The sequence below is a fragment of the Ornithorhynchus anatinus genome, chromosome 1, assembly GCF_004115215.2.
Source record: "Ornithorhynchus anatinus isolate Pmale09 chromosome 1, mOrnAna1.pri.v4, whole genome shotgun sequence".
Classification (NCBI taxonomy): Eukaryota; Metazoa; Chordata; class Mammalia; order Monotremata; family Ornithorhynchidae; genus Ornithorhynchus; species Ornithorhynchus anatinus.
In genome coordinates, this window is record NC_041728.1 from 154,124,981 (window position 1) to 154,151,031 (window position 26,051).

At 41.1% G+C, this 26,051-nt stretch overlaps 1 protein-coding gene across 1 annotated transcript in view; it reads left to right on the top strand.

Annotated features, from left to right (window-relative positions):
• The first annotated feature begins 2,335 nt into the window (after positions 1-2,335).
• LOC100075826 (IQCJ-SCHIP1 readthrough transcript protein) overlaps positions 2,336-26,051 on the top strand; it is a 759,724-nt gene continuing 736,008 nt past the window's right edge. The window contains 1 exon segment of the mRNA XM_029073274.1: positions 2,336-2,359. Coding sequence (XP_028929107.1) covers positions 2,351-2,359 — 9 coding nt within the window. The 5' untranslated portion in view covers positions 2,336-2,350.

Genomic DNA, 26,051 nt, shown 5'->3' on the forward strand with positions numbered 1-26,051 from the left:
TCCTGCCTTTCAAGACTGCAACCTTGCCGTACCGTACTCGATGGTCTCCAGGTTCTCCTCCCCACAGTCCACCTTTCACTACTGTCTTAACCATTTTCCCCAAATGTCATCCTATTCTCCCTACATTTTCCCACTCCTCAATGATTGCTCATCCCTCTCCATATCAAGCCAAAACTCTTGAGCATGGCTTTAAGGTTCTTATTTGTACTCCTTTCTCCCTTATCCTTACTCTTCTCCCTCTACACTTCAGCTCGAGAGGGAGTGTCAGCCAATTTACTGGACCTCATTCTCATCTCACATTTGGATTTGCACCCTTTATTCACCCCTCCCTTAGCCCCAGAGCACTTATGTACATATCCATAATATATTTATATTGATGTCAGTCTCTCCCTCTAAACTGTAAGCTTGTGGTGGGCTGAGAACGTTACCTAACCATCTATGTTTTATTATATTCTCCCAAGTGCTTAGTACAGTGTTCTGCACACAGTAAGCACTCAGTGCTGACCTCTTATTCACATCCTCCCTCCTGCCTGAAGCTCCCTCCCCATTTATATTTATAATTCTATTTATTTTTATTAATGAGGTGTATTTATCTATAATTCTATTTATTTATAATGATGCTAATGATCCCTGTTTATTTGTTTTGACATCCTCCCCCTTCTAGACTGAAAGTCCAATGTGGGCAGGAATTGGCTCTGTTTCTGAATTGTACTTTCCTAGCGCTTTGTACAGTGCAATGCACACAGTAAGCGCTCAATAAATATGACTGAATGAATGAATGAATCTGCAGACTACTGCCCTCCATGTATTCAAAGCCCTTCTGTAATTATGCCTCCTTCAGGAGGTCTTTCCTGATTTACACCCATCTCCACACCCTACACCCCAAGCGACTACATCATCGACACTTCTATGTCATCTAAGCACTCTTTGTGCCTTTATAAATACCTTTGTACTCTATTCTATTTTCCAGTCTGTAATACATTTTAGATACTGTCTCCTCCACTCGATTTCAAGCTCCTTGAGGTGAGCAATCTTGTCTACCATTTCCACTACACTCTCCCAAGGGCTTAGTACAGCACTCTGCGCATGATAAATGCTTAGTAACTACTGCTGAATGATTTAATGGTGGATTCTGATAGAGAGCAGGCCGGAAATGATAGGTGGAAGGTATGTGGATATAACATTTTTATTCATTGATTTTATAGTATGACTTCTGTAAAACTATAATCAAGAAGTGTTTTCTTTCTGACCTCAGAAAATCCAGGTTCTTGAGAGAATTGGGACTATTAATGTGGCAAAAGGTATTTCATAGTTCAGTTCTCATTAACTGTTAATCTTAGATGGAAGGGCCATTTTCTATAAACTTAATTTTAAGGATTTGCTAGGTAATATTAAATGTCCACATAGGTCCACATGGGCTCCAACCTTTTTAAAAACCAAATCCACTGCCTCAGCTGTTGTTTCTGACAGTTAATTTGCTAATTTATTTTCTCAATATATTTAATCATTTCTACATTTGCAGACTTTCTCACCTGCACACTCAATATCTGCGTGTGACATTTACTCGTTCCATGCTCTTTCATTTCAGAATGCTTGAAACTAAATTTAAGTGTTTGGGCCCTCTTCAGCTTCCATTTTTTAAAACACTTTCCCACTTCCATTAAAAGGTGTGAATTAGCCTTTTAGTATTTTATTTGAGCCACACAATGGTGATCTCACATAAGCCACAAAAGCACCATGAATAAATCTATGTATTTATATGTCTGCGGTGTATTATAAAAGAAGCAACGAGTCCAGTTTTAGACATAAAAGGAATTAGATCACCTAGTTTACCCCTGTTTGGGGATTAATAAAATGTGCAACAAATAGCTGATGGAATAATCCACTTGAAGTTTGCACAGAGACCTGCTTGGAGTAGCTTTTTTTATTCTAATAAAGGATGCCAGTTCATTAGTTTTATTCATCATCATTCTCAGATGAGTATTTAAAAATAAGCTGAGACCCTAACCTGCATATTTCTGCATCCCCATTAAGGTTCAATCAAATCCTCTATAAATGCAAGTTTCTCTTCATTACCATCACTAAACATGACCAAATTACAGAGAATTCATTCCTGAGCTGGAGAAGTGCCAGAAGTTTATCATCTTGCTGTCTATGGACTGCTGGGTTTTTTTTTTCTTTCTTTGAGGCTTTCTGATGCCTAGAGTGAGCTCAACTCAAAGGATTTCAGCCTCACACTCTCCTTCATATTCTCTAGCAGTCAGATCGGGCTCTGTGATATTAAGGAATCCTGTGTAACAACATTAGATCCTCAGTCTCCTTTACCTGCAGGTGTTCCAGAAACTTCAAAATGCGTCTGGTAATGTGTTTCATTTTCTAAATGTATCACTTTGTGTTTCTCATGTGAAGATTTAGTTTTTTTTTATTCCCGTCTTTTGAATGAAATGAACGTTAAGATGTTAAGGAGGATTAGTGGGATGGTGTTGCTTGGGTTTTGTGTCTGTGTGTTTATATGTATATAAAACTACACTAGATACATGTATGTGCCTACATAGGCAGACTGTGATATCGAGATCTTAATCAAAACAGTACTTCTTTATTTACGTAAACAGGCAATGCAAATCATATTTCTAAACATCTTACCAATCAGCATCAGTTAGGAGGATAATTGAAAATGCTATTCCTATGTATGCTAGGTGGGTATGGCAGAAATGAAATACTGGACACAGATTGTCAATGCCTTCCTCTCCCTTCTTAAAGAAAAGGGACACAAAATTGTGAGAGGAAAGTGAATCTTGCTGCTGGAGCAGATTTTCTCCCTGCTTTTACCTGCTTCTTTTTACCTCAGTGATCACTATAAGAAAAAATGAGGTTATGGTTCACCGTAACCCCATAGGGATGTTGAGTTGCAGTGCTCAGCAGGCATTTTGGGTATTCTAAATACTAGTCCTTGAATAATAAGTAGCTGTGTACCTCTACCTTTCTCATCACATAGAAATTACTTTCATATCTGTTCATGCATGAGGTGCACGCATTTGTTGGTTGTTAGTAAGCTCCACCGAATCAAATATATAGGGCTTTTAAATCTATGCCATGTATTTGTTTTTAAAATCAAGAGAACACAACAATCTCATCTCTAATTGTGGGAGGTTTCTGTATTCAGAACTTAGACTAATTTGTTGTGGAAAGTAATCACTTAGAGTGTATTTCAGACATAGATGGACTTAAAATTTTGCTTTTTTAAACAAAAAAGATGCTTTGAGAACATACTCTATCCTCTCTTTAAAAGATTTCTTTGGAATAAAAGATAAACCATTCACACTGGTATAATATGTTATAGAGTAAAACTTATTTCGGTGAATTGGAAAAAATAATCCACTAGAGATATCTTTTAAAGTTCTGCTATTTCTCATATTTTGTAATAGAAATCCAGTATGTTTTATCTCCTGATAATTGTTTGCATAAGAAAGCACTGCTTTTCTACCCATCTCTAAAGAGTTTCAAAATCACTAGTTTGTTTGGAAATTTCGAAGTCTCATAGCAAGCAAGGCAGTATTAGCAAAATGGGGTGATGAAATAGCCTGCCTCTGGTTAATTATACAAAATAGATTTGCTATATACAGATTTCCTGAATATGCAAATAAATAGGCAAAGGATCACAGAAAAGTGTTTATCCAAAACCCTCACCTTTCAAATATTGCTTCATATAATGTTATTTAGTTCTATAGTGCTCATTATATTCCATGCTATGGCTGAGAATATGTATAATGTGACTTCACCATATCAAGCTGGTTGATAATTAAATAATAGATTTAAAATCATGTAATGAAAAATTACATAAAAATAATATATTGCTTATTCTCATTTTATAACTGGAGGTTAGGTAAAACAACTTGGCTACCTGAGTCCAAAAAATGTATACTTTTGGAAAATTTATACCATGGTTAGAGTATTTATTTAGCAACCATTTGGGTTTCTAATACTTTCTACTGAAAGTTTGCATTTGGAGTTGATATTCTGTTTATAAAAATGCTCTCTCGATTTCAACTATGCTAGATAGTGTTTCTAAACCTTGCCATCAAAATCATGCTTTTAGGCATATTAAGGATAGTTTTCATGCAGATGTATTTAACTGAAATATATGTTAATGGCTAACATAATTTTGTATGAAACATCAATGTCAAGCTCACTGTGTCTTACTGAAAGTGATCTTGATTTCTGAACTAATTAATTTCATATGTTAATCACATATTTCTCATGAGGGGGGTTCTGACTGATCTGAATGGAATAGGACATCTTGATAGAATATGTGAATGAAAATGTGCCCACAAAATGATTTTTAAGAGAGCTTTTGTAAATTAACAGGTGTCATATGTAAAAGCAATTAATTATGAAGAATATGCTTTGTTCAACCAGAAAATTGGATAGGCCACTTTTCATTCACTGTAAAAGTTATATGACGTCTTAGAAATTAACAACTTGGCTATCTAAAGACTTATTTTCAGAAACTTATGTTATGTTGTGAATGTATGCTATTGAGAGAAAACATGGTGCCATTTTGTAGGGCATATTGTATTTCCTAAATGTTGAATGAACAGAAAGCCACACTTACCATCTGTCTAGAATTGCATTTTCCTCTACTACTTTAGGCAACATGTGACTTTGATCAGTAAGATGTTTGTGAAACACCTGCCTTGTGTAATATTTATTGTATGATAGATTTCTGCACAGATGATATGTGGTGCAGTCTTTCTTGGTTTTGAGTCAATCTTTCAGAAGATTTTCGCCCTTAAAACATATATTGTGAAGCCTAGATTCTGAAAATTTAAAAATATGTTAACATTCTGTAAAATTCACTTCAATTTTAATAATCTTTTCCATATTAGTGATAGAGAATATCAACATTGATGTGCTTTTATTAATCCACTGATTTTTTCTTGGGAAAAAAAATTGCAGGAAAAATAAAAAGCTTGTATACCGTTGAAGCTATTCCATACCATTTGATTCCATACCAATGGATAGTAATATTCCCACTGATGAATACGCAGAGAGATGGATGTGTTCTTAGTTATTGACCAATATCCTTTCATTTCACAAATATTCAAATGTTAAAAGTTGCATGACTTTCTTTAGCACAATTCCTTTAAAATAAAAATTACTTTAAAATGAATGAAATATCATAGTCAAATTAGGAATAGGTTTAGGGGCACTCTTATTTAATGCTTTCTTTACAGAATAATAATAATAATAATGTTGGTATTTGTTAAGCGCTTATTATGTGCCGACCACTGTTCTAAGTGCTGGGGTAGATCCAGGATAATCAGGTTGTCCCATGTGAGGCTCACAGTCTTAATCCCCATTTTCCAGTTGAGGTAACTGAGGCCCCAAAAAGTTAAGTGACTTGCCCATAGTCACACAGCTGACAGGTGGTAGAGCCGGGATTAGAATCCATGACCTCTGACTCCTAAACCTGGACTCTTTCCACTGAGCCACGCTGCTTCTCAAAGGCAGGACCTACACCATTTTCATCAAATGCATAGTTACAGTTTTTCTGAAAGGACAAAACCATGCAAAGGGAAATGCATAGATTAAAATCATGTTCAAAAATTGAATGGAAATTCAGGTTTCCCAAATTTAGATCTTTATATATTTGGGTGTGGGGAGACAAATAATCTGAAATCCACGTATTAGTGAGAGCAACATTTGCTAAAATGTAAAGACAAAGGGGGTTTAGAAGCAGAAATTGATAGCAAATTACATATCACTTTGCCATGTAAAATGGTGGCCAAAAAATCAAATGTTTTATTGCTTAGTAAAGATGCCAAGAAGCCAGGTGGTTTGAATTTTACAAAGGAAAATGTTTTGGGGCACCGAACTGGTACAGTAATGGTGTACGATTAGAGTTATATTACATTAACATAAAGTGTGCATAACAAAATCGATTTTTTAAATTTAACATTTTGCAACATTACTTTAAGCCAGTCTTGCATGTATCAACCTCTCAACTGGCTAAAAATTTAACACATTCATCAGGAGCCAACATAGTTGTCCTTTCCTTTTCCATTTTAATAGGGAATGTTGTTGGAGTTAGCCGCTCTAAGACCTTACTATATATCAAGCACTGAACTAAGCATTAATCAGGCCAGACACAGACACTGCTACTGATGGTATTGAATCCTATTTTACATAGTAGAAAATTAAGGCACAGAAATGTTAAACAATGTGCCCCGGGTCACACAACAGGCAAGTGGTAAAATTGGGATTGTCCTCATGCTCTGTGAGAGAAATCAGTGAGATGAACAGGCATGCATCTGAACATGCAGTCAATTGATCAGTCAATTCATCAAAAGTATTTATTGAGCACCTACTCTGCCCAGAGCTCTGTATTAAGTGCTTGGGAGAATAGGGTCGAGTTAGAAGACATGATTCTGCCTGACCTCAAGGAGTTACAATGTAGCAGGGGAAGCAGTCAGTAAAATAAATTACAAATGGGGGAAAGGAGGAAAAGGGGACATGTATATACATACATATAATAATAAATGCATATGAGTGTTGCACGAGCATTTTGAGTCTTTTAGCTTTTAAGATAGTGGAAATGCTATCAAACCTTGGCCTTACTGTCTCTGTTTCCTCCTGATTCTCCTCTTATTTCTCTTATCACTTCTTTTCAATCTCTTTAGTCTGTTTCCGCTACCTCCCACTCCTAATTGTTGAGATTCCTCAAAACTCATTTCTGAGTCCCCTTCTATGCTCAATTTACAACCACTCCCTTGGGGAGCTTCTCTGCTCCCTTGGCTTCAACTACCATCTGCTCAGCGTTGACTCCCAAACCTACATCTTCCCAACTTTCCCTCCTCTGCAATCTCATGTTGCCTCTGCCTTCAGGACATCTCTAAGATGTTCTGCTATCACCTCAGACTCAACAAGACAAAAGTGAACTTCTCATCCTCCTTCCCAAATCCTTCCCTCTCCCTAATTTTCAAATTACTATTGAAAATACCACCATACTTCCTGTCTCACAAGCCCACAGCTTAGTTGTACCTTTACTCATCTCTTTCCAATCAAGCTGCACTTTGTAATCACTAAATCTCCTCAATTTTTTCTCCACATTATTGCAGAATTTACTTCTTTCTCTCTAGCCACACCACCTACACACCGGGTTAAGCACTTATTATATCCCATTTTATCTGTTGCATCAGATTCCTCCTGACCTCTCCAGAGAAACAGCGTGGCTCAGTGGAAAGAGCCCGGGCTTGGGAGTCAGAGGACCTGGGTTCGAATCCCAGATCTGCCATTTGTCAGCTGTGTGACTGTGGGCAAGTCACTTAACTTCTCTGTGCCTCAGGTCCCTCATCTGTAAAATGGGGATTAACTGTGAGCCTCACGTGGGACAACCTGATTACCCTGTATCTACCCCAGCGCTTAGAACAGTGCTCTGCACATAGTAAGCGCTTAATAAATACCAACATTATTACATTATTACCTCCCTGCCTCCAGCCCCTCCCTTTTCTAAAATAATACGACTAATAATTGTAATATTTGTTAAGCATTTACTATGTGTCAAGCACTGAACTAAGAGCTGGGGTAATCTGGCCAGAAGCAATCCACATCCAAATGAGGTTCACAGTCTGAGTAGGAGGGATAACAGGTATTGAATCTTCATTTAATAGATAATGAAACTGAGACACTGATAAATTAAGTGACAAGTCCAAGGTCAAGCAGCAGGCAAGTGACAATGGCAGGATTAGAACCTAGGTCCTCTGATTCCCAGGCCTATGCTCTTTCCACTAAGTCATACTCACTTTGCTAACTAATTTGTTTTATAAAAATTCATTTTGTGCATGTTTCCCAACTTCTCAAGTGCCTCTGAATGTTGCCCATCCATCTCCATCAAACTGAAATTCTTCCTGTTGGATTCAAGGCACTCAGTGGGTTCTCTCCCCATTTATTATCTTCACTTTTCTTCCACAGCCACCCAGTCCAAACACTTTGTTCCTCTAATACCTGCTTACTCACTGTCCCTCACTCTCACCTCACCTGCTGTCGAACCTTTGTTTATGCTGTGCCTCCTGAATTGAACTCCCTCCCGCTACATTTTCGACTGATCCACACTTTCCTCATCTTCAAAGCCCTACTGAATCACATTGCCTCCAGGAAGTCTTCCCTGTCTTAACACTCACCCTCCACACCCTATTTTCCCTCCCTAACCCCTCACCAGTGCATTTTATCTGACCCCTTAAACACTTAGGTATTCACCACACTTACACCAACCCTTGGTTTCTTCCCTTAATTATAATTAATTTTAATCAATCAAACAATGGTGTATATTGAGCACTTAGGGCAGAGCGCCATACTTACACTTGGGAGAGTTCCACAGAGTTAGGAGACATGTTCTCTGTCACCCTGACCTTTCTCTTCCCTACAATATTTCCTCTTGCCTTCAGTACTTCGCATGTCCAAAACACAACTCCTCATCTTCCTACCCAAACTCTGTCCTCCCCGTGACTTTCCCATCCCTGTAGACAGCACTGCCACCCTCCCTGTCTCACGAGCCTGTAACCTTGGCATTATCCTTGACTAATCACTCTCATTCAACCACATATTCAATTTGTCACCAAATCCTGTCAGTTCAACCTTTACAACTTCTCCAGAAAAATGATCTGGGCAGCAAAGTGATTTAGATGGAGAGGAAGGAATGGATTCTGAAAATTCACTGACTACTGCCTTACCATCCTAGCTAACCTCTCCAACTCCAGCCTCTCCTCTCTCCATACTTCATTTTGCTGCCCGGATGGATTATCTAAAAAAATCATTCTGTGTCTCTCTCCTCATTCCTCAATATACTCCAGTGATTGCCCATCCATCTCTGGGGCAAGCAGAAACTCCTCTCCTTAAGTTTTAAGGTACTCTCTCTGGTTTTTCCCCAAGACTATCTTTGCTTCTCTCCCCTCCAACCCAGCTTGTACCCTTCTCTCTACTAACACCAACTTAATTTCCCCTTTGATCTCAACTCTGTCCCTGTTGACCCTTTGCTCTCACCCTCCCTCCTGCCTGGAACTCCCTTATCTTTCATGTCTGTCAAGTCACCACTCTCTCTCCCTATCTTCAAAACCCTACTAAAATCATATCTCCTTCAGGGAGAATTCCCTGACTAATCTCTCATTTCTCCACTCTATTTTCACTTTCTTCTACTCCCTCTAGACAGTAAGGTCTCTCTGGACTGTAAGCTCGTGTGGGTAGGGAATGTGTATGTTATATTGTTAAATTGTACTCTCCCAAGTGCTTACTACAAAGTAAGTGCTCAATAAATATGATTGACTTACTGACCAACACCAGTGCATTCAAGTACATGCATCCTAAGCACTTTGATTCTCACTCCACTCCCATGCTACAAGCATTTATGTATTTATCCTTGTACTCTTTTTTTATGTTAATATCTGTACCATCCCTAGTTTGTAAGATCTCTGAGAGCCAGCTTCCTGTTTCCTCACCTTAAAACACTCCTAAAGTGCTTAATTCAGTGTTGTGCACAAAGTGAACATTTAATAAATACCACTGATTGACTGATTGAAATGTTGTTGAAGGGAAAATTTACAAGATTTGGTGAAAGACTGAAAATGGGGATTGAAAGAAATAGAGAAAACCCAGGGTATTGCCAAGATGGTGGGCTTGAGATACAGGAAAGATAATGGTATTGCCATCTGTGATGAGAAAGTTAGGTGGAGCAGAATATTTGGGGGAAAAATTGAGAAGTTCAGTTTTGGATATATTGACCTCCAGGTTCCAGTGGGACATGCATGTGGAGATATCCTGGAGGCAGGAAGAAATAAGAAATCATAGATAATCAATCAACAAACATTTATTGAGCACTTGGGAGAGTATAATATTACAGATCTGGTAGGCACATTCCCTGCCAGTAGTGAGTTTGGGGCTTAGAGGTAGACTGGGGAGTTCTCTGAAAAAAGGTGTTAGCTAAAATACTGGAATGGATGAGCTTCAGAAGAGAGAATGAGCACCCAGAACAGTTCCTTGAGATTCACCTGCACCTAGATGTTGGGATACAGAGGAAGAGGCAGTGAAAGAGACTAATAATAATAATAATCATAGTGTTTGTTAGGCACTTACTTTGTGCCAGGCACTGTACTAAGCTGGGGTGGATACAAACACATAGGGTTGGACACATTCCCTGGCCCACATGGGGCTCACAGTCTCAATCCTCATTTTACAGATGAAGGAACTGAGGTTTAGAGAAGTGAAGTGACTTGCCCAAGGTCACACAGCAGACAAGTGGCAGAGCAAGGATTAGAACCCATGACCTTCTTTCTCCCAGGTCTGTGCTCTATCCACTATACCATGCTGCTTCTCTGTCCATCAGATGCAGTGCTTGGCTCACAGTAAGTTATTATGGAATACCACAATTACTTAAGAGGTACACACTCATACTCTGATACCGGCCAAACAGAAAGGTCATAGGAATTAAAGAATAGGACTGTGTTATAGTCAAGATTAGCTAGTGCTTCCTGAAGAAAAGAGTGGTCCACTGTCTCAAATGCAGCTGAGAGTTCAAAGAGAATTAGGATAGAGTCCATTAGATTTGGAAAGAGATTTGGAAAGTAGGTGACCTTGGAGGGAGAGAGAGTGGTATCACTGAGTGAACATTGATTTTCTCAGATTGTAGAGGGTCGAAGCCCTTCTCAGGGTCTCACCTGAAGAGTTTCCAGTACTCCACCAGTCTTGGCTACGGGAGGGAGAGTCAAGCAGAGGCCTTTCCATTCCATTCCTAGCGTGGCCAGTGGCTTGCCAGTGGAAGGCAATCTGCTACAAGTCAAAACTCACCCGTGCTGGGCAGTAGCGGCACGGGAGAGAGTCAAGGGCAGAGACTCAAGTTTACTACGCAGATGGAGGCAATGGTAAGCCACTTCCATATTTTTACCAAGAAAACTCTTTGAATCCACTATCAGAATGACTGCAGATGGAGAGCACGGTGTTCTGGGAGTGATGTGTCCACAGTGTCCCTATGGGTTGGAAACGACTTGAGAGCATTAGACAGGACTAGGAGTTGAAAAGGGAATTAGTGGTGAAGAAGTACATGAGGAGCAGTGTGGACTAGTAAAACGAACACAAGCCTAGGAGTCAGAGGACCTGAGCCAGAGGACCTGAGTTCTAATGCCGGATCTGCCACTTGCCTTCTTGTGACCTTGGGCAAGCCATTTAACTTCTTGGACCCTCTGCTTCCTCAATTTGTGAAAAAGGGATTCAATTCTTAGACTGAGCCCTGTGTGTCATTTGGGCACAGAAATTGTCTACTGACTCTGTTGTATTGTCCCAAGTGCTCAGTACAGTGTACTTCATGCAGTTAGCTCTCAATAAATACAATTGATCGATTGATTAATTTATTGATATGGGACAGGGATGATGTACACTTTCTCCCTCCTCTCATTTCTATCCAAACTCCTTAGGCTTTATAAATCAACTAACCCCCCTTCTTTTTTTAATGGCATTTGTTAATAATAGTAACAATAATTATGGTGTTTGTTAAACACTTACTATGTCCCAGGCACTGTACTAAGCGCTGGGGTAGATACAAGCTAATCGGGTTGAACACAACCCCTGTCCCATGTGGGGCTCACAGTCTCGATCCTCATTTTACAGATGAGGTAACTAAGAAGTGAAGTGACTGGGCCAAGGTCACACAGCAGACAAGTGGGGAGCTGGAATTAGAACCCATGACCTTCTGACTCTCAGGTCCATGCTCTATACACTACTCCGTGCTGGTTTTTTGGGCCAAGAACTGTTGTAAGTACTGGGCTAGATACAAGAGAACCAGGTCAAATTATCTCACATCAATCAATCCTTGGGGTCCTCAGAAAATTTTCTTTAGGCTAGGGGAGGCTTGGGAGTTTTTGAAGTCAGAGGAGAGGATCGTTGGAAATTGAGTGGTTGAGTGCCTCATAACCTTCTTCCTCTTTGAGTCTTTAGCACATAGTAACCACTTAATGAATATTCTTATTATTCATAATGTTCAGAACTTGAACCTGCGACATTCATTTTTACCTCAAGCAATATGGAGTTCTTCTTCTTATCAAGTTTGACAGCACAGCAAGACTTACACGAAGCAGCGGCTTTTGAGTTATGGTGGGGCAAAAAGGTCAGTGTTCCGTTTGAAAATGGACTTCTTGAATGTTCAAAGTCTCATAACTCAAAGATTTGTGAGATTATTTGAAACTCCCCCTTTGATCCCTCTGTTAAAATAGAGTCGCTTCAAGCCTAAAGAAAATGTGGAAGATTTAAGCTCAAAGCTGCTTCTTAGGAGAAATTTTTATGAGAAAATGGAAATTGAAGATTGTAATGGTGTTAGTTTCACTATCTTCACTTTATTGATCCATGAGTAAATGTTAGAATGTATATAACACCTTTACTGACTTTCATCCCTTTTTGCTACAATGTACGATTAGCACATTACTGATTTTCTTCGTTGGAATGGGGAGATGAAATGAAATTTTGGATTATGTTTTTCGAGTTCAGCATATCCTTGTGTATTGCTTTCTTCAACTTTATATATAAACATGTTTAAAAAATCCAGTTGAGAAGCTTTAGATACAAGTTACCTTTATTTATTTTTTTCCCAATCTGCAATCAAACCTTAATGCATAAAATTTTCAAGGAATTGAGAACTGGAGAATCATTTTACCTACACAGGGCACATACCTGTATCAGACCTCCAGAGTTCCGATCTGTGCTAAAGCAGCAAAAATGATAGAGTGGAGGATATTGTTTTTTTCTCCTAAGTCACTTAAGAATCAGAAGATTGGTGGTAAAAATTATTATTGTGCTGAAAGTTCATGGACTTCATGAGAGGAAAATATTAAATCAGAGAGCATTAGAATGAACATCATTATTGAGTCAATGGCCTTTTTCCTCAGGACTCACTATATTGAATGCTAAGCATGAGAAACATTACTCCTGGGAACACTAAACCAGGATTTCACTATAGAATGGCTAAAGGAAAAGACTCAGTCACTTTGCAAAACTTATATTAAAATTCACTAGACTGTTTGGAAGACAAAAGATGCAGAAGGTCAGAGAATTGCACTGCTGTTGACCTCCTCATGTACTTTGAAACCTTGTACAGCCTGAGAGGTTGTAAGGCATCTGAAATTTCCTCCCTCTTTCTCTGTTCAGAGGCTAACTTCCCCGCTTACATTCTAGCAGTGACTGAGTGGACATTAATTGGATCTCGTGCATAATAACCATCCAGTCAGGTAAACATTTACAGAACTTTGCATGAAAAAAACAAATTCTATGGTTTTGTTTCTTCTGGGTGGTGGCGCTGATAGGATGGAGACGTTTGGGCTATATGAAAAGCCATGTATTCATTTCCTATATGCCTAGTTCCATGGCAGAGGTCTAGATTACTACCTTCAGTCTGGACTTCATGATGTTAGTAGAGGTTACATATCTAAATCCTAGACAATCTCCATGGCGTCTCCCTGAAGATCACATGTGTAGTTTGAGTCCTTTGGGTCAGTTTGAGAAGCAGCATGGCCTAGAGGAAAGAGCACGGGCAGAGGACCTGGCTTCTAATTCTACTCTGCCACTTAATAATAATAATTAATAATGATGGTATTTGTTAAGTGCTTACTCTGTGCCAGGCACTGTTCTAAGTCCTGGGGTAGATACAAGCAAATCAGGTTCAATTCAGTTCAATCGTATTTATTAAGCACTACTGTGTGCTAAGTACTTGGAAAATACAATTACAGCAATAAAGAGAAACGATCCCTGCCCACAACAGGCTCACAGTCTAGATGGGGGGAGACAGGCATCAAAACAAGCAAACAGGCATTACATATAAATAAATAGAATTATAGATAGATATAACTGTTGTGGGGCGTGGAGGGGAGAGCAAAGGGAGTGAGTGGAGATGAGGCGGAAGGGAGGGGGTTAGGGTTGTGGGCAGAGGGCCGGAGAAGAGGGGGAAGGGGACACTGAGTTGGGCTCCCAGCCAGAGATGTTCCCTCACAGTCCCCAGGAGTGGGGCAGGGGTCGGGGGGGCCACCTGCTCTGAGGTTGGTGGTCAAGGCGGCAGTGACCCTAGCGCTCTCCTGCCAGGTGGGGCCAGGTCGGGAACAGCTGCCCGGCAAACTTGGGCCCAGTAGGGACCGACTCTGGCTGCAGGGGGTCTGGGGATGGGGTGGGTTGGGGGCGAGGGTCAGTTTGGTCATTAGGCGGGAGTCAGGGACTGGGAGAAGCCCAGTTCTCCAGCAGCACCTATAATTTTCCACATAGGGCTTACTGTCTTAATCCCCATTTTACCAATATGAAGGACAGAGAAGTGAAGTGATTTTCCCAAGGTCACACAGCAGACAAGTGGTGGAGTCAGGATTAGAACCCATGACCTTCTGACTCCCAGGCCCGTGCTCTATCCACTACACCATGTTGCTGCTTTGAGACCTTGGGCAAGTTACTTAAATTCTCTGTGCCTCAGTTACCTCATCTGTAAAATGGAAATTAAAGTTGGGAGCCCCAAGTGGGACATGGACTGTGTCTAACTTGGTTAGCTTGTGTTCATTCAGTGGAAAGAGCACGGGCTTTGGAGTCAGGGCTCATGAGTTCGAATCCCAGCTCTGCCACTTGTCGGCTGTGTGACTGTGGGCAAGTCACTTAACTTCTCCGTGCCTCAGTTCCCTCATCTGTAAAATGGGGATTAAGACTGTGAGCCCCACGTGGGACAACCTGATTCCCCTATGTCTACCCCAGCGCTTAGAACAGTGCTCGGCACATAGTAAGCGCTTAACAAATACCAACATTATTATTATTATTATTCATTCATTCATTCATTCATCATATTCATTGAGTGCTTACTGTGTGCAGAGAACTGTACTTAAGCACTTTGGAGATTCAAATGCAACAATAAACAGATACATTCCCTGCCCACAATGAGCTTACCATCTAGAGGGGAAGACAGACATTAATACAAATAAATAAAATTACAGATATGTACATAAGTGCTGTGGGACTGGGAGTGGGGAGGACCAAAGGGAACAAGTCAGGGTGACGCAGAAGGGAGTAGGAGTTGAGGAAAGGTGGGACTTAGTCTGGGAAGGCCTCTTGGAAGAGATGTGATTTCAATAAGGTGGGGAGAGTAGTTGTCTGATTTGAAGAGGGAGAGCATTCCAGGCCAGAGGCAGGATGTGAGCTAGGGGTTGGCAGCAGGATAGACAAGATCAAGGCACAGTGAGGTTAGCACTAGAGAAGCGAAGTGTGTGGGCTGGACTGCAGGAGGAGAGAAGGGACATGAGGTAGGAGGGGCAAGATGGTGGAAAGTTTTAAAGCCATCGGTGAGGAGATTTGTTTGATGAGGAGGTGGATGGATAACCACTAGAGTTTTCTGATGAGCGGGGTGACATGTCCTAAACGTTTTTGTAGAGAAATGATCCAGGCAGCAGAGTGAAGTATGGATTGGAGTGGGGAGAGACAGGAGGTTGTGAGGTCAGCAAGGAGGTTGATGCAGTAATCCAGGAGGGCTAGCCTGAGTGATGGTATTAATGTAGTAGCCATTTGGATGGAGAGGAAAGGGCGGATTTTAGCAATGTTGTGAAAGTGGAACCTACAGGATCTAAATCCTGTAGATCCTGATGGATCTGATGGATGTTGTGAAATGTTGTGAAAGTGGAACCTACAGGATCTAAATCCTGTAGATCCTGATGATCCTGATGGATCGAATATGTGGGTTGAATGACAGAGGGTAGTCAAGGATAATGCCAAGGTTATGAGCTTGTGACACAGGAAGGATCATGGTGCCATCTCCAGGGAGGGGAAAGTCAGGGGGAGGACAGGGTTTGGGTGGGAAGATAAGAAATTCTATTTTGGACATGTTAAGCTTGAGGTGACAGGTGGACATCCAAGTAGGGATGTCTTGAAGGCAGGAGGAAATGTGAGACTGAAGAGAAGGAGAGAGATCAGGGCTGGAGATATAGATTTGGGTATCATCTGCATAGAGGTGATAGTTGAAGCCATGAGAGCAAATGAGTACTCTAGGGGAATGGGTGTGGATGGAGAATAGAAGGGAACCCAGAATTGAACTAGGAGGGAACCCAAAGTTAGGGGTTGGCACTTAGGTACAGTGCCTAGCACATAATAAGAGCTTAACAAATAACTTTTTTTTTAAAAAAAGCTTTTAACAAATAACATAAAAAAGTTTTTATGCTTCTATTATTCTAGGAATCAGAAGTCCAGTAGCTCCACATTTAGGTACTACTCGCTCTCATTCAACCGGCGTACTCAGTTACCAAATCCTATCAAGTCTTCCTTCACAACATGTCTAGAATCTGACCACTTCTCTCCAATAAGCTCTCAATAAATATGATTAATAATAATAATAGTAATAGGAATTGGGGGAATCTTTTCCACTTTCCTGTGACAACTGAGAGACTAGATCAATCTATCAATTAGTCAATCAGTGGTATTTATTGCATGCTTACAGGGTGCAGTATACTATATTCAGGGCTTGGGAGAGTACAGTGCCACAGAATTGGTAGACTTGAGTTTACAGTCTACCGGATAAAATGATAAATGAAAATTAAAGTGAAAAACAACAGCAATAAAAATACGCAGTTGTTATCCACACAACTATGAGACCAAATCTAGAAAACTGCAGGAGCATTAATGCTTGGCATATTACGGCAAGGATAGTAACTTCAACTCTGCTGTGCTCACTCAATAGTCCTATCACTGAGCGTGCAGTATAGAAGTACAAAGGGAAGGAATGGGGTAGGAAAAATAGAAAACAAAACCCTAAAACAGATAGAACCCACATGCCACATCAAAAGCCATTGGAAGTTAGAAGCAGAGGTACCCCACTTTTTCAGAAGCCCCCACCCCCCCTTTCTAGTGGGTTACCAGAATACAAAAAAGAAAAAAATAACTTACTCTACCTTCTGCTCTCCTGTAATCTGATCCTACGTTTCTTAAATACACAATATTCAATATACGGTAAAGCAGTTTCTACCAGTAGCCGGAGAGGGATATTGGCAAGGAGAATTTGCCACAGGAAAGGCTGCAAGAGGGGAAAAGGGAAAAGGAGAGAAAGAGTAGACAAAAGAAATCTTGGAGTCAATTTCCTAAAATCAAACTGACTTCCAAATGTTTTACTAATCCAGCCCAATCTAACTGTCCTTCTTGATAAGTGCTAAATCACACTCCCACCTCAGACCTCAATCAGAATGCCTTTGAAGGAGCCACTTAACCTCTCTCTCTCCTTTCAGTTCTCTTTAAGCAGAGGTAATAATGGCACCTAGCTCCCAGGTCTGTTTGGTCCTGATTTCACTCGAGAGAAGGAAGGTAATTGCTCCCCCTTAAGAGATGTTCTAGCATTTTTAGACTCAGAGTTTCATTGGGTAATGACCTCTGCCAACACAGAAGTGCTTGAGGCTTAAAAAAGTTCCCAAATGAAATTTGGGTTTTTTTTCCATCTCAGAGGAAGCAACCTAGCCTAGTGGAAAGAGCCTGGGAGAAAGAAGAGCTGGGTTTTAATCCCAAACTGCCACTTGCCACTGTTTGACTCCGACAAGTCACTTAACTCTGACTCAGGTTCCCCAGCTGTAAAATAAGGATTAAATATCTATTCTTCCTTCTTCTTAGACTATAAACCCTATTTGGGGCAGGGTCTGTCTCTGACCTGATTATCTTATATCTATCCCAGTGCTTAGTACAGTGTTTGGCCCATAGTAAGTGCTTAACAAATGCTGCAATTATTATGGCGAGGTTGTATAAACCATACTTTGAGCAGCTACTTATGTCTGATCTGATTATATTAGTTCTATCCCAGCATTAAGACGCTTGGCACATACAACAGAAGTAATAATAGTATTTACTAGGCATTTACTCTGTGCAGAGCACTGTACTAAGTGCTAGAAAAAAATAAATAGGTGAGAGTTTAGACACAGTCCCTGCCCTCTGGAGACTCACAGTCTAAGAAGCAGCATGGTCTAATGGATAGAGCATGGACCTGGGAGTCAGAAGGATCTGGGTTCTAATCCTGGCTCTAGCACTTGTCTGCTCTTTTGGGCATATCATTTCACTTCTTTGTGCTTCTGTTACTTTATCTGAAAACTGGGGGATTAAGACTGATGTGAGCCTGATATGGGATAGGGACTGTGTCCAACCAGATTTGCTTGTATAATAATCGTGACATTTATTAATAATAATAATGATGGTTTTTGTTAAGTGCTTACTATAATAATGATGGTATTTGTTAAGCCCTTACTGTGTGCCAAGCACTGTTCTAAGCGCTGGGGTAGTTACAAGGTAATCACAATGTCCCACAAGGGGCTCACAATCTTATCCCCATTTTACAGATGAGGTAACTGAGGCACAGAGAAGTGAAGTGACTTGCCCAAGTCCACACAGCAGAAAAGTGGTGGAGTCAGGATTAGAACCCATGACCTTCTGACTCCCAGGCCTGTGCCTCTATCCACTACACCATGCGGCTCCACTCCAGCAATTAGTACAGTTGCCTAAACAAATAGGAAACTCTTAACAACTGTCACAGTTAGCAGCGTGGCTCAGTGGAAAGAGCCCGGGCTTGAGAGTCAGAGGTCATGGGTTCGAATCCTGACTCTGCCACTTGTGAGCTGTGTGACTGTGGGCAAGTCACTTAACTTCTCTGGGCCTCAGTTACCTCATCTGTAAAACGGGGATTAAAACTGTGAGCCCCACGTGGGACAACCTGATTACCCTGTGTCTACCCCAGCGCTTAGAACAGTGCTCTGCACATAGTAAGTGCTTAACAAATACCAACATTATTATTATTATTGTTATGACCTTAACAAATAGGAAACTCTTAACGAATGTCAGAGTTATTATATTATTATTTTATTAAGAATACAAGTGGGGAACAGGGAGCTGGAGACAGACACAGTAAAACACGATACCCAAGGACAGATACAAAAATCCAAACAAAACATCATAGGGTGCAACGCCCGGAGTCGATAAACATCAGGTTCCTCGTGACTCAGAATTCAAGACACAGCTCGATTCACGGCAACTGCTATAGAGCAACCAGTCTTCCAGAGGTCTTGGGGAAATCTCAAGCCACTTTTGCTTTTCTTTTTAAAGTCAGCGTGCTGGAAGGTAGGACAGGATGGAGTCCTCTTGGTGGTGCAAAGACCTAGTGATTGTTGTTGTAGAGGCAGTGTGGCTGTCTAATCGGAGGAGGAACACTGACAGCAGACAGCAGGAATTTTTATCCCTGGCCTGGAATTTTTATTCACAGAGCATGTTGGGAGCAGGGGTCCTTAGTATAATAATTATGGTATTTGTTAAGTGCTTACTTTGTGCCCACCACTGTTCTAAGCACTCGGGTAGATACGAGGTAATCGGGTTGGACACAGTCCCTGTCGCACAGGGGGCTCACAGTCCTAATCCCCGTTTTGCAGATGAGGCAACTGAGACGTAGAGAAGTGCCTTGCCCAAGGTCACCCAGCAGGCAAGTGGAGGAGCCGGAATTAGAACCCACGACCTCTGACTCCCAAGCCCATGATCTTGCCACTAGGCCATGCTACGGGGAAAGAGGTGGCAGAGATTGGTTGTTCTGCTCAGCTATAGAGAAGAAGGGACATTTTATAAATACTACAATTTTTATTATAAAGCACTTTGAATTCCATACTTTAGCAGTAGAGATTCTGTGATGGTTCTCTGTAATGGGTTTTTTAATTATTTTTCCCAGTCGGTTGAGAAAACTAAATAAGCCCTGAAATATTTTTACCATCTTAGAATTTTCTCTCATCAAGCATTTACCCTAGCAATGAATCTGGTTGTAAGAAATCACAGTAGCTTGAAGTAATAGAGCATCAATGCAGTACCTCATAAATTCAGTTTTGATTCAGATTTTTAACTTTCTCAAATCTTTATGACAGCGAATTTCACCCAGTGGGCCTTTAATAAATACAGCGAATTTCACCCAGTGGGCCTTTAATAAATACCATTAGTATTAAAACTGCTACAACTAATAAGAGTGGTATTTATTAAGCATTTACTATATGTCAATCTCTGTACTGAGCATTGGGTTGGATAGAGAAGGAATGTGACCTGCTAGAATGAAAGCAGGTCTGGGAGTCAGAGGACCTGGGTTCTAATGCCGGCTCCACCACTTGCCTGCTGTGTGACCTTGGTCAAGTCACTTAACTATGTGCTTCTATCCTCATTGTAAAACATCCTACTTCCCACATTGGACAACCTACTTCCTCCTACTTAGACCGTAAGCCTCATGTTGGCCCATGATTATCTTGTATGTACCCTAGCATTTAGGATAAAGCTTGGCACATGGTAAATGCTTAACAAATACCACAATTATTATTATTATACAAGATAATGAGGTCTACCACTATGACTACGACCACCACCTGCAGCATGATTTATTTTAAATCTAATTTTTTGGTGGCTAGTATGGCTGGCTCTGAAGAAATAACCTTACTAAGTAGGGTGTCAATTCATGAAGAGCCATCTACCTTATAAATCTTTTCCAGGAAACCCAGGCATGAACAATTGAGAGTGGGAGGATGAGAAGGTGAATAAAGGCTCTTAACTCCCCAGTTGTCCTATAAATCGAAATACCATCTTTGAGAGGTAGGTATAAATTAGTCGTGAATGTATTAACTGACAGCAGCATTGTCTGAATTCCGAAGGACAACTTTACTTACCTACTTTAACATCCCCTACAGAGTGTGGTTGAACTTCCACCCGTCCCTCTGACTGTAACTAACGGCGATACTTTCCTCGCCATCCTGAGCCCCTTACCAGAAGAATTAAGATTGGAATCTTTTCAGAAGAAATCATTCTTGTTGACACCAGCCTTGGCCAACATAATTCTTGCTGGGAAATAGAGAGCAATGTAATGCTTTCCTGGCAATAAACTGAACTGGTGTGGTTTACCTACTTGGAAAGGAATTATTTACAAATATCAAAGCAAAGCACTTGGATGCTCTAAAATCCACTTGGGCCCTGTAACATCTGGTGTATTAATTATAAGCAGGAATCTATTGGTGCAAAACCCTGACTCTTTCTGTATAATCGGTATCTAAAGGAAACAGAATATTGATTAGCTGATAGACTATTAAGCCCTGCTTTTTAAGACTCCTGAAACTTGATCTTCTTATCAGTCGTATTTTGGACTTTAGGTGGTAGAAAACTGAGTACCAGTATCTTTTCCAAAGGAACACATTTTAATGAAAAGCATTTTTTTGTTTTCAAAGTCTGTATATGTTCATTGAGTCTGAAACCTTTTCAGAAGGAATTATCATTCTTCTTAAGACTGGTCTGCCAGCATAATTCTTGCTGGGAATTAGAAAGAAACATAATGTCTTCTTGATGATAAACTGAATTGGTTTACATAACTGAATAAATTTGCAAATCTATTATTAACAAATATCAATTACATATATCTATTTCTATGTTAAGAGAAACATTTACAAATACATTTTTCTTTAAAAGATGTAGGTGTACAGTTTTTGCATGTAGGTCCAAACTGTATATGTGAGTGATGCATACTAAATATGTAATACACACAACAACTCCCTCCCACTGTTCTACCCTTCTTTCCTCCCCACAGCACTTATGTATATATGTACATATTTATTATTCTGTTTATTTTATTAATGATGTGTATATATCTATAATTCTATTTACTTATATCGATGCTATTGATACCTGTCTACTTGTTCTGTTTTGTTTTGTTGTCTGTGTCCCTCCTTCTAGACTGTGAGCTTATTGTTGGTAGGGATTATATCTATTTGTTGCCGAATTGTACATCCCAAGTGCTTAGTACAGTGCTCTGCACACAGTAAGCACTCAATAAATATGATTGTTTGAATGAATAAATGAATGTGTGTATATATATACATATGTATGGACCGTACACAGAGATATGCATATACAGAGAGGGACAGAGTCCCATGAAATTTGAGCAGAAGGTGAGAATGCTAAAGAACTGTGTGTGATTGGCAATCCCCTCCTTACTGTGCACAAGATTGCTTCTTGCCACCTTAATTTCTAGGACTTTCAAATGTTGAGACTGATTTTCACAAACAATATGACTAAAAATGACTGATTTACAAGGTTGTTTTTTTGTAATGGTACTAGGTAGGCATTTACTATGTTTCAAGCATTGTACTAAGCACAAGGGTAGAATCAAGATTACCAGGTCAGACAGAGTCCCTGTTCCACATGAGGTTCACTCTCTAAATTGGAGGGAGGAGATTTAATTTTACAGATGAGGTAAGTGAGGACCAGAGGAATGAAGTGACTTGCCCAAGGTCACACAGCAGACAAGTGGCAGAGTTGGGATTAGAAGCCACTTCCTCTGACTCCCATGCCTGTGCTCTTTCCACTTGGCCAAATTGCTTCCCATGCTGCTTTTTTCCCAACAGATCAAAAAGGTACTGGGAAGGAGGGAGGGTGGTGGCCAATTACATAAGGAAAATCAATAATATTAATAATAATGAAAGTATTTGTTAAGCCCTTACAATGTGTTAAGCACTGTTCTAAGTGCTGGGGTAGATACAAGGTAATCTTAGGTTGTTCCACGTGGGACTCACAGTCTTAATCCCCATTTTGCAGTTGAGGTAATTGTGTCACACAGCAGAGAAGGGGCGGAGCCGCGATTAGAACCCACGTCCTCTGATTTCCCAGCCTATTCTCTTTCCACTAAACCAGCAATCGGCTGGCTCCTGACAAACTCTATAAAGCCACTCTCTGGAGTTGTCAACCCCCCGCGTGCGAGGTGCAGCTGCAGATGGAGGGGTCCCTGAAAGCCTCATCTGCTTTGCTTTGAAATGCTGCAGCAGCTGCTGAAAAAGGGTGCTAAGCCCACCACAGCAGTAGAGAGGGTCCCGGGCAGCTAACGGCAGCGAGAGTGGTAGTAGGATTTATTGTGATGCAGCCCCTACCCACTCTAAAAGGAGACATGGAAAAATACATACTTAAAAAACCGAGATCTTTGTGAGCTCATTGTGGCCAGGAATGTGTCTGTTGCTATATGGTACTCTCCCAAGCGCTTAGTGCAGGGCTTTGCATGCGGTTACCCACCGATAAATATGATTGAATGAATGAATGAGCCACGAATATTGCAAATTGAATAGTCACGGTAGATAGCTGAATGTACAGTTGAATAAATGTGTATAAGTAAAAGTACTGAGGATGGTTTATAAATTAGATCTAGACTGTAAGCTTGTTGTGGGCAGGGAATGTGTCTGTTATAGTGTTGCATTATACTCTCCCAAGTGCTTAGTACAGTGCTCTAGAAACAGAAAGCACTCAATAAATATGAGTGCCTGACTAATAGTAATTGAGGTATTTGTTAAGCATTTATTGTGAGCCAGGCACTCTTCTAAGTGCTGAGGTAGATACAACATAATCAGGTCGGGGGCAGTCCCTGGCCCACATGGGGCTCAGAGTCTTAATCCCCATTTTAGAGATGAGGTAACGGAGGACCAGAGAAGTGAAGTGACTTGCCCAAGGCCACAGGGCAGACAAGTGACAGAGCTAGGATTAGAACTCACGACTTTCTGACTCCCAGGCCCGTGCTTTATCCGCTAGGCCACGCTGCTTTCTTCTTCATAGGTGCTAGAGATGGCTGGTGGATTTATGGGCCTTAGAGTGCTAAGAAGAAATAAGAGAGGAGTGTTGGACAAGGTGGAGAAGGAGGATTTGAGGACATGGACTTGTTCATCGAGAGATGGTGGGGAGACTAATTGGGGTGTTTTGGCTTGGGAGGGTGGGACGGGGTCAAGAGACTAGAAGTCGCTGGGGGAACAGGACAATTTTGTGCTGAGGGAGAAGTGGAAATGAGAAGTGAGGAGGTTGTAGTTGGAGAGGGGGATTTCAGAATTGGTGAGATTAAAGATTGAACAGTGATTGTACGGTGATGATGAGATGAAGTGTGTGTCCAAGTTGGTGAATAGGTGAAGTGAGATGAAGCAGGATATAAGCAGGGTTGAGGACGGAGAGGGAGCGGGCATCTAGGAGTTCCTGAGGATGTCCACAGGGAACATTGTAGGAACAGAGAAAGAAAGAAGGGAAGGTGTGAAAATGGTTCTAAATATTAACAATAATAATAATTATGGTATTAAGCACTTACTATGTGCCAGGCACTGTACTAAAAATTGGGGCGGTTACAAACAATTCAATTGGACACAGTCCCTGTCCCACGTGGGGCTCACAGTCCCAATCTCCGTTTTACAGATGAGGTAACTGAGGCCCAGAGAAGTGAAGTGACATGCCCAAGATCACACAGCAGATAACTGGCAGAGCTGGAATTAGTACCCATGACCTTTCTAACTCCAAGGTTCATGTTCTATCCACTATGCCATGCTGCTTTGGGAAGGGAATGTGTCTACCAATTCTGTTATTTTGTTCTCTCCCACATGCTTAAGACAGTGCTCTGCACACAGTAAGCACTCGATACTGTTGATTTGAGGAGGTGGCATCTGCATTGGGGGAGGGGGAGGGCGTAGATGATGTTTCCAAGTAATTGGAGTGGTAGAGGCCTCTCTAAGGTCACAAATGACTTCTCACCGAATCTAATGGCCTTTACTTCATCCTAATCCTTCTATATCTCTCAGCTGCTCTCGACACTGGACCTCCCCCTTCTTCTGGAAACACGATCTATCCTTGGCTTCCTGACACTGTTCTCTCCTGATTCCCTTCCTAACTCTCTGGCTGCTTCTTCTCAGTATCTTTTGCCAGCTATTCCTCTGCCTCTAACTACCCTCTACTTTGGGGGGCACCTCTAAGCTGTTCTAGGTCCCCTTGTATTTTCCATCTACTCTCAATTCCTTGGAAAATTCATTCACTCTCAGCTTCAACTACCATATTTGGATCATTCCCACATTCACCTCTTCTGCCCCAAATTTTCTCCCTCTCTGCAGTCTCACACTTCCTTCTGCCTTCAGAACATTTCTACTTGGATGTCCCACTGACACATAAAACTTATGTTCAAAGCAGAACTCCTCATCTACCCACTCAGACCCTGTCCTCCCCAAACTTTCCCATCTCTGTAGCCAAAACCACTACCTTCCCTGTCTCAAAAGTGCATAACCTGGGCATTATCCTCAACCCAAATATTCAGTTTGTCACCAAATGCTGTCTGTTCTACCTTCAGAATATCTCTAGACTCTGCCCCTTTTTTCTCCATCCAAACTGCTTTGAGTTGATTCAAGCACTTATCAAATCCCATCTTGATTACTGCATCAGCCTCCTCACTGACCTCTCTGCCTCCAGTTTCTCCCACTCCAGTTTATACTTCACTCTGCTGTTCTGATCACTTTTCTAAGCATCCCCACCTCCCTACTTATCAAAAACGTCCAACGTTGCCTATCCATCCCTACATTTTTAAATGACATTTGCTAAGCATTCACTATGTGCCAGGCACTAATAATGTTGGTATTTGTTAAGCGCTTACTATGTGCCGAGCACTGTTCTAAGCGCTGGGGTAGACACAGGGAAATCAGGTTGTCCCACGTGGGGCTCACAGTCTTAATCCCCATTTTACAGATGAGGGAACTGAGGCACCGAGAAGTTAAGTGACTTGCCCAAAGTCACACAGCTGGCAAGTGGCGGAGCCGGGGTTCGAACCCATGACCTCTGACTCCAAAGCCCGTTCTCTTTCCAGTGAGCTACGCTGCTTCTCACTGGACTAAGCACTGGAGTGGATACAACAAATTGGGTTGGACACAGCCCACATCCCACATGGGGATCATAGTCTTAATCTCCATTTTACAGTTGAGGTAACTGAGGCACAGAGAAGTTAAGTGACTTGTCCATGGTCACATAGTGGACAAGTTGCAGAGCTGGGATTGGTACCCAGGTCCTTCTGACTTCCAGGTCTGTGGTCTATTCATTCAGTTCATTCAATAGTATTTATTGAGCGCTTACTATATGCAGAGCACTGTACTAAGCACTTGGAATGAACAAGTCAGCAACAGATAGAGACAATCCCTGCCCAATAATGGGTTCACAGTCTAAACGGGAGAGACAGACAGCAAAGCAAAACAGAA